The 9,638-nt window shown below is 40.4% G+C and overlaps 2 protein-coding genes across 2 annotated transcripts in view; both read left to right on the top strand.

The window, feature by feature from the left end:
• slain1a (SLAIN motif family, member 1a) overlaps window positions 1-4,488 on the top strand; it is a 29,736-nt gene extending 25,248 nt beyond the window's left edge. The window contains exon 9 of the mRNA XM_037686585.1: window positions 4,220-4,488. Coding sequence (XP_037542513.1) covers window positions 4,220-4,295 — 76 coding nt within the window. The 3' untranslated portion in view covers window positions 4,296-4,488. The remainder of the gene's footprint in view (window positions 1-4,219) is intronic.
• A 3,042-nt stretch (window positions 4,489-7,530) lies between these two features.
• wu:fc50b12 (uncharacterized protein LOC103911624 homolog) overlaps window positions 7,531-9,638 on the top strand; it is a 3,071-nt gene continuing 963 nt past the window's right edge. Inside the window, exons 1-2 of the mRNA XM_037686679.1 lie at window positions 7,531-7,551; window positions 7,624-7,787. Coding sequence (XP_037542607.1) covers window positions 7,531-7,551; window positions 7,624-7,787 — 185 coding nt within the window. The remainder of the gene's footprint in view (window positions 7,552-7,623; window positions 7,788-9,638) is intronic.

Below are 9,638 nucleotides of genomic sequence, written 5' to 3'. Positions count from 1 at the left end.
GATAGATAGATAGATAGATAGATAGATAGATAGATAGATAGATAGATTAGATAGATTAGATTAGATAGACAGACAGACAGACAGATACCACATTCTTGCAATATTCTAAACAATGTTTCTAAACTCTAAATGCTCTAAAAGAGCACAGAATGTCATAATTTCCCTCTCTCTGCCTCCTCTGCTCTTAGTCATCTGCAGCACTCTTGGCCATGCCCATTTCTCCACTCTGCACGGAGAACAGCTGATCAGCTGCAGCAGGAAGTTTATCCTGCAGTAAGGGCTGCACAGAGGTGCAGGAGGAAGTTTTTTCTGCAGCTCTGGGCTGCACAAATGTGCAACAGGTGCTAAATAATTTAAAATAATTTATTTTAAATAAAAATTTCATGCTGATCGTGCAGCTCATCCATCAATCAGCCAATTGTGTGTCATGTCCACTCTTATTTTGAAAAAACACGATAGAGCGAATCTGCGATAAACAAACCGCAAAGTAGCGAGGGACTACTGTATATGGCAACATGGCTTGCCATACATTCACCAGCCACACGCAGCCATTTGACCACAAACTGACCGGCCTTGAAAGAGGTAAAAACAAAGGGTTCAGTTAAGCTTCAGATGGGACTATACTTCCAGGCAGCGATCCTTCAAAGCCCAAATGGACATTCATTCAGCCACTGCACTCGGTGGACGCGTGCGGCCGACAACCCAAACAGATGAGATCCCACAATATCTGACATGTCAGAGCAGGGTCCATGTCTGAATAATGCAGAATGCAGGCAGAAGCAGGAATTTAATGTACTTTGACAGCCATAAAAGGACAAACACCCCCTCAGCTTCGATCTTCTGCCCCCTCAGCCGCACTCGTCAGCCGACTGTTAATAACTATATTTATATTGTTATTAACTTATAAGTTATTAGCTTATAAGTAGTCAAAGCTTACTTAAAAATGTTGTGGGGGGTTTCTGGTTTGGACCTGTAATTACTGTTAATTAGTCTGGTCAGATTCGAAAATGATGGCTACGGGCTGGGGCCTGGTCGGGTCGAATTTTTTGGGCCCGAATGCAAGTCTACCTTCAATCAAAAGACCCATTTCTACTTCATGACGCACTTAAGCCGCTTTGCCATCGATAAGTGTGACTCCACTCGGCTCTCGTCGTATTGGTTCTAAGTGGAACTAATTTGCCACTGTGACTTGTTTCCCTACTTTGTGTGGTGGACCGATAAGAGTTGAGACTGTGGCAAAGTGCCACAATAAAGTGTGTCCGGAACAGCAAAACGTGCTACAACTGTCCTGGTTTCCTGTGGGTTACTTGGGTGGGTGGCCTTTTTTGTTCAAATGGGGGGAGGGGGACTCTTTTGCTAGAAGCTTGAGACAAAGACAACACAACTCATTAAGTGTTGTATAGATACTACAAACAAAAACTATTGTTTAACACATTATGAAACAAAACATATACTTACATTTATTGTTTTTGCATGTTAGGACAAATAAAAGCATTTATATAAAAGGGAAAATAATTTATAGCTTATTTTTCCTTTGATAAACCTAAAACACTGAACTATGGAGGTCTGAGTGCTTTTTAAATTTTGGAGAAAAAAATAAGTATCTCACTTTGACATGATAAAGCACAAAATAAAATTAGAACCATTTGCTGGATTTTTAATGAAATGCACTGAATTAAAAAAAACAGAGACCTTCATTTTTTACAATTTGTGTTTTTGTTGGATGTAACTGGGACCCTGTGTAAATAGTTTCGTCCCACCTCATGTACCACATGTGGTGTGTATGACAAATATCTATCTGACTCTGATTTACCTCAATTTTAAGTGTTTAATAAAAGTAAGCTTTTACTTCTAAATTTTATATTTATACTATATATATACTATTTAACTTACTACGGTAACTTGTCAATTTAACTTGAACTTTTCACTGAACTCTATAATGACTCACAATTTGTAAAATGTTTGCAAAACTTTACTTTTTGTTTCTCTTCTCTGCAATGCGCCCTAAAGGTTTTCATACATAAATTTGTTTTCTTGTGGATTTTAAAGATATTTTAAAAAGTTAAGTCAGGTCCTCTAGTTGGGTTCAAAAAAACAAAAAATTGTAGAAATGTTTCGTCTTTCATCTGAAAGATTTCTTCAGTCTGAGGTGCTGTGTTCAGCTCAGTCTTATAAACAGCACCTTAACCAGTTTGTTATTGATATTCAAAACTAGCTGTTCACATGATCAAGGAGGACCATCAGCCTTACAATGGATCTTTAGCACCCTGATGGCTGCTTGCAGGGTGCTGAGTGATACTAGCAATATAAACATTTTTTAAAAAGTCCATCATTAAACAGGGGTGGAGGCCTCCGTGTTCAACTGTCCCCCTCTTACAATGCTGTTATTGCTAGTATCACTCAGCCTCCTGTGAATAGTAAACAGCCATCAGGGTGCTAATGATCCAGTGTTAGGCTGCTGGTCCTCCTTGATCATGTGAGCAGCTGGTTCCGGATGGCAACAACAAACTGGGATGATAAGGTGCTATTTAAGACTGAGCTGAATACAACTCAGACTGAAGAAGTCTTTCAAATGAAAGACGAAACATTTCTATAATTTTTGTGTTTTGAACCTGTCCAGAGGTTGAGATTTTTCTACCTGGATTATTGGGTATGCATCAGGAGATTTTAAAGATGGTTATTGCTGAAAGTCAGATGAATGAAATAACACTAGCAGGCAGGGCTTAATCTGTAAATTGATTGATGATGGAACACAAATAGCGGGCGGGCCAGCGATGGGGGGGATGGGAGCGGGGGAAGTGGAATGGACTTGTAGGTCCTCCTCCTTAAATCTACGTTTATCTACATTTGTAAACACGTGATTAAATTACTATTTTAGAGAGCAAACACGTTGTGTGTGAATAGAGCAACTCCGATTCTGTCAAGCATCCTGACTCCCCCCACACACACTCACTCACACACTTCACGTTTCTGAGTCGAACTCTTCTCCGCTGATTTCATTCCTGCGCGTTGTTGCTCCTGCTGCACCAACCTCAATTATGACTGTCGTCTCAGTTGTCAAACTACGGACAATCCATCAATTTATTTTATGAATGTAAATTGGACTGTCTGTTCGACATTTTGTTCGCTGTTATTTTTGACAAGGAGTTCTGACACATCAGCAGTTGTGTGCATGCTCGGTAGAGCTGTCTGGAGACACTCCTGTGCATAACGTGCACTGTCCGCAGGGTGCACTGCTGAAGGTGTTGGATGAAGACTTCATGCAGTCCATGTCTCTGCTGAGCAGGAGAATGTGCGCATGCTGCGCCGGAACATCCACTCCACAGACTGGACAACGTCTCCTCTCGTTGTATTTTTAATAAATACTCAAAATAAAAACAAACGCAGACTTTGGACTTTTAGCATCGGAGATTTGAGTTGCTGCATCCGAGCAAACAGTTGCCAAAACGCACCCTACCAAATGAGAGAGTTCCCGGTTCTTGCTCTGGCAGGATCTGGCTCAAATTAAACACTGCTAGCAGGCTAACAAACTAACAAAGGCATGGTCTAATGAATGATTTACTTCTTGAGTTAAGTATCATTCACTTATTTGAAAAATAAAAAATGGACAGTAAAACTGTCTAAATTAGCCTTATTTGTTATTGTTCTAAAATCAATAAAGTTTGGTCAAAGCTACAAAGGCCTGCTAGAGAAGGAGCAAAGACCCACAGGTTTCAGACCTCTGATTGAGTAAGCATAAGAGAGGACTGATTCTGAATGAGCTCAGTCACTTTTCACATGCTGAAGTGCACGTTCAATAAAACAATCACAGAAAAATGTGCAAACCTAAATGATTAAACACCTCACCTAAAGCCTCCAGTCTTCATTTGCAAAAAAGATGCATGGGTGGAAATACTGATATTTTATTGTTAAAGTTTTACTCTCCCATTAACGCTGCAAAAATAAAAAATAAAAAATGATGAATAAAATAAGAATTGAGCATTATTATAATTTCATCACTGGTGCACACATGGATGCAGAAATTCTTACTCGTCAGGAGAATCAGCCTCGTTACATCTAAAGACAAATTTTGAAAGTGAAAACTAGTTTTTATTAACAACAAAGTCCATGCTCAATAATCCAGGTATCACCTATTACCTATCTGTAGTTTTTATTAAGCATTTTTTTAAGTTTTCATTTAAGTGTAGGTGATCAGGACAGTTTGTCTGTTTGTTTGCAGTTTGCTGGCTCCTCCGAAGAGCGTGGCTGCTCTGAGCGCCCTGAGGGACGGCAGCTGGAAAGACGGCTGCTACTGAAGCCAAATGATCTGAAGTCTGAGCGGTGCACACAGGGTACGGTGCATGGGACCCATGCTGATTTAAAGCTGCCAGGACTGACTGTTAATGTGAATCAAAAGCACCAGTGAGGGAAACAAAGACTGGGAGCAGGATGGATCCAGCAGGCTGGATCTACTTACTACCTGCTCAAACACATCAACACACACTGACAATAGGCAATATTCTGACTAAAAGTTGCTAAATGTGAAAAGAATCCTCTTTGGTGTTGGTTTTATTTGTTTTGGTTTGTTTTATTGTTGATTTCCTTCAAAAGAATAAAACTTTAAAACGTCCCTTGAGGTTTCTACTTGCTGTTAATGATTTCACAAGTTTCATTTTGGAATATAATTTAGTTGTCAAGCTATGGGGTCATATGCAGCTAATGCTGAAATCAGAACGGAGTTACTTCCTGTGCCTGTTAAGAAGTACTGTAACTCATGTTGGTTATGTTCTGTTTTGTTTTAAAACAATTCAGCACTTTTAGTCACAATTACAGTTAACATGTTGAAATATTTGATCTGCATTTTCCGTAAGTCAAATTTCCCCTCGTTTGTGTCAGATTAAAGAGATAGTTCACATCTTTTAAAGTGGGGTTCTGTGTAAAACGTATGAACAGTTAATATCTTACCTGTTGTAGATAGCTCCTGGACCGACGTCAGTTTGGAGAAATAGTTTAAATCTGACCAGATTGATGAGCTAACAGCTCATGTGAGCGAAGCCAAGACCAAAGTATTGCTGCCTTAAAGCAACTCTGTCAAAACTTGCATAGCGGCTTATTTAATCACTATTTTAGAAACATTTACATTGCCTAGAAGTTTGCCTTACATGATCTAACATTGATTTTCCTCTTTTTTAATGATGTGTAAATAGCAGCAGCAGCAAGCTGTAGCCCTTCCTGTGCAGCCTGAGGCTCAGCTGGCAGGAACAGCTATATTTTAGCCAAATAATTGTGCAATGCTAAATTGACAACAATGTAAATGTTTATAAAATAGCACTCAAATCAGCCATAATGAATTTTTTGGGGCGACATTTATTTTATGATGGCAGGACTTTTGACTAGCCATTAGCTCATCAGGCTGTTAAAATTAAATGTTCAAAGTGTTATCTACAGCAGGTAAGATATTGTTAATTAATTTTCCACAGAGCTCTCTTTTAAATGTAATGTTTTCATTTAGGGCTATTTACTTTTATTTTAATGTTTTTACATGAAATGGTTTGATAAATAGAACTGCTGCAGAAATGTTGCACATAGAGCCCCGATGCTTTTTATGGTTTACAAGAAGTTAAAGAGGAGGATCATTTTTAAAAAGAATAAAGCTTCTCAAAGTCTTTCTTTACTGTTCTTGTCTTTCTTTCACTTAATATTACGTAAAACAAACATTTGAAATGGTTAAAGTTTGTGTTCAGCTACAGATTTTAAACAATTCATCACAAAAAGCACGTTTAGCAAACAGTAAAACCTTGATTTCCTTTGAGATATGTTCTGTTAGTTCTAGCTAAAAGAAAATTTAGCTTTTTAAAACTGCTCTTGAACTTTCTTGCTGTCTTTTTTGTGCTTTATGAAACATGATTGTCCATTTTGTTTAATTCTTTTAAATGCTTTTTTTTTTTCAAATCTAAAAAGTTCAGACTGAGATGAACACCAAACATTATCCGACAGGAAGAGAAAAAGATGATTAACTTTATTGACGGTTTAAAATATTTGAAACAGATAAAGCAAAAATGGTTTTAAAAGGGAAAAGGGCAATAAATTAAATATACTTGGTTTAAAAAGGGTAAGTACAAAGCGCAAGACACATCACTCATATAAAAGCATCCATCCATCTTATACCGCTTATCTGTAGTCAGGTCACGGAGGCAACAGGTCCAGGAGAGAAACCCAGACATCCCTCTCCCCAGCGACACTTCTCAGTTCATTCTGTGGGACCCTGAGTTGTTTCCAGGCCAGAGAAGATACACCATCCCTCCAGCGACTTCTCAAGGCCTCCTACCAGTGAGATGTGCCTAGAAAACCTCTGCAGGGAGGCTTAACAGGAAACATCCTGATCAGATGTCTGAACCACCTCAACTGACCCCTTTTAATGAGGAGGAGCAGTGGCTCTACTCCGAGCTCCCCCCGGATGATGGAGCTTCTCACCTATCTTTAAGGCTGAGTCCAGCCATCCTGGGAAGGAAGCCCATTTCTGCCACTTGCATCCGAGATCTCGTTCTTTTGGTTCCAAACCTCATGACTATAGGTGAGAGTTGGAACGTTGACAGACAAGTAAATTGAGAGCTTTGCCTTTCGACTCAGCTCTCTCTTCACCATGACAGACTCATGCCCTCATTACTGAGGACAAGACCCCAATACATCTCCCGCTCCATCCTACCATCACTCGTGAACAAGACGCCCAGAACTCCTCCACCTGAGGGAAACACTCTCCCCCAACCTGGAGGGGTCATTCTGCCCGTTACTTGTCGAGAGCCATCAGAATCAGAATAAGCGTTATTATCATTGCACCGAGATACAACGAGAATATGTCTGTACAGTCGTCCGAAAGATGGCCTCAGACTTTAAGGATCTAACTCATCCCGGCCGCTTCACACTCGGCTGCAAACCGCCCCAGGGCACTCTGAAGGTCTTGACCTGAAGATGCCAACAAAATCACATCATCCGCATTAAGCAGAGATGAGACCCTGAGGTTCCCACACCAGACACCCTCCTCTCCACGACTGCGTCTCGAGTTCCTGTCCATGAACACCACAAACAAGATCGGAGACAAGGGACAGCCTTGGCGGAGTCCAACCTGCACTGGGAACGAGCTCGACTTTGTGCCAAGAATGCAGACACAGCTTTGGTTATACAGAGACTAACATGAATCTTATAAAAACATGAATCTTGTTTTATGAGCTCCAAATGGATGTCTAACAGGGCTAATGTGTAATATTAAGATGTGTTCTTCAATTAGAGCATTGAATTCACACAGTTACATGTGTTTATAAAGCAGAGAGCTGAAGTGAACCGTTAGCTGCTGTGACCCTAAAGGAGCTGAAGTGTCTAATCTTTAACATGCTGTTGATGGTGAGTCTCCTCAGTAACGCTTAAACCTTGTACAGTTTCATACACAAACCTTTCAACCAGCTTTCTTTACAAGCTACCTGACAGGTTTATCTCTAAATGTGTTCAAACGTTTTCTTTTTATTCCTTGGTTAAAGAAGAGTGGGACTCCTGATAATGCCCAACAAAGCACAAGAGGTAAGTTGAAGCCGGTTCCCGTTTCATGAATCCAGAATCAGTGAATTTCTCGTGCTGTCTGGTTTCTGTCAGGACGCTGTAATCAACCTGAAGACGCTGCAGGACATTTCCAGTCAGCTCTGCTTTGAGTGGACAGTTCTGGCATATGAGCTCGGCTTCAGCAGAGCTGAAATAGGCCGGTTCCACACCAGATCCACAGAGAAGACCGTGCAGGCCAGGACCATGTTGGAAAGCTGGTAATTGATCTTGTTGCAGTCCCTTTAACAAACATCAGTGTGGTGTTGGATTCAGGTTTAACTGACATACAGTATATTGATCATATGAACCTATTGCATCGCTTGAACGAAACAAGAAGTTCTTGAAAAAAATCCAAAATATGCCAATTTACACACCAACTTTTTTTTTAAAAAAAAGATCTCACACAATCTGTGCTAACAATGTGATAAGGATGACTCTCAGCTGCTACCATATTCAGTTTTAACTCAGTATTTACTTTGTACAATAAAACTGACTGAATTACAGCCATTGTTTGCTGATGTTGATTAGATGTGGCAGCCATTTTCTATTGTTACTTGTAAATGTACATCCAATGAACAATTTACCAGATTATTATTAAAATCTAGTTTTTGGTTTGTAAACCCGCCACAAGAGAGTTTAAGCCAACGTATGTCTTGTGCCGGTCTTAAGCCCAGGTAAATGGTGAGGGTTGTGTCACGAAGGGCATTTGACTTTAAACACTTTGGTAAAATCAACATGCGAGTTGAACCAAATAACACCAAACCAGATTGGTCAAAGCTAATAACAGTTAACAACGTCTGCCACTGGTGCTGTTGATAAACAGAGTGCCGGAGACCACGAAGAGGGAAACGTGTCAGGAGTCAGAGGGAGAAGAGGAACATCAAGAATGTAGGACTGAGGGTGGACACTTTAAATGTGAGGAAAATGACAGGCAAAGGTAGAGAACTGGCTTACATGATGCAGAGAAGGAAGGTAGATATATTGTGTGCATAAGACTGAACGGAAGGGCATCAAGGCTCACAACAGTGGGACAGGATTTAAAGATCCTTCTCCTACTCCTGTTTCCTGGAACATCTTGCAAAAAGATCTTAAGCTCTCGACCTTGACCTCTCCAAGTGGCTTCAAACATCGGTTAAGTTCATGGCAAAAATCAATGCAGACATGTTTCTGTTTTAATTATTTTACATTGCCTTACAACCTAGCTGTTTTTCTTTTTTGTTTGTTTCATTTTTGAATGCCGTTTTCTTTCACTTGTTCTCTTCAATGTGTATGCTTCCTTTAATGAATGTCTTTGTTGTCCATTGTTGTAAATGGTAAATGGACTGTACTTATATAGCGCCTTTCTATCTTATTTCAAGACACTCAAAGCCCTTTACACTACAATCTGTGTCCTCATTTACCCATTCATACAGCACTCTACTAGATCTCTACAAAGCTAATTGAACAAATCATTCTAAAGAAACTAATCATAGCTTTATTACATTCATACACTGATGGGACACACATCGGAGGCTATGAGGGGTTCAGTGAGGGGCCCAGGGACACTTCGACATGTGACTGCTGGTGGATTCGAACCCCCAACTCTCGCATTGGAGGACGACCGCTCCAACCACTCAGCCACCCGTTGTCATCACTCTTTGTTAAATTCAGGTCTCTCTTGTAAATGATTCCCCGAGGCTCAATGGGACTACCCTGTATAAATAAAGGTTGAATGAAAAAAAAAAAAAAAAAAAAAAAAAAGATAGGCTGTTTTACCATGGTGTGGATAGAAAAAGAAAGGGAGTATGAGTGTTCCTGAAGGGGAGTTAGCAAGAATGTAGTAGAGGTTGGTGGCGCAGAGGTTAAAGAAGATGGGCCCGTGATCGGAAGATCGCCAGTTCAAGCCCCCGTACGGACAACATAAATAAAAAATGTGGGTGGGGTAGGTGAAGTACCCACACCTGCCACCACCCTCATTCCCCCCACTCTGGGCCCATGAGCAAGGCCCTTAACCCCCATCTGCTCCCTAAACAGGTCTCTCTTGAAAATGAGTTCTCGTGGCTCAATGAGACTACCTGTAGAAATAAAGG

This window comes from Nematolebias whitei, chromosome 13, assembly GCF_014905685.2.
Source record: "Nematolebias whitei isolate Nwh7 chromosome 13, NemWhi1, whole genome shotgun sequence".
Lineage (NCBI taxonomy): Eukaryota > Metazoa > Chordata > Actinopteri > Cyprinodontiformes > Rivulidae > Nematolebias > Nematolebias whitei.
This window is presented reverse-complemented; position numbering and strand designations above follow the sequence as displayed.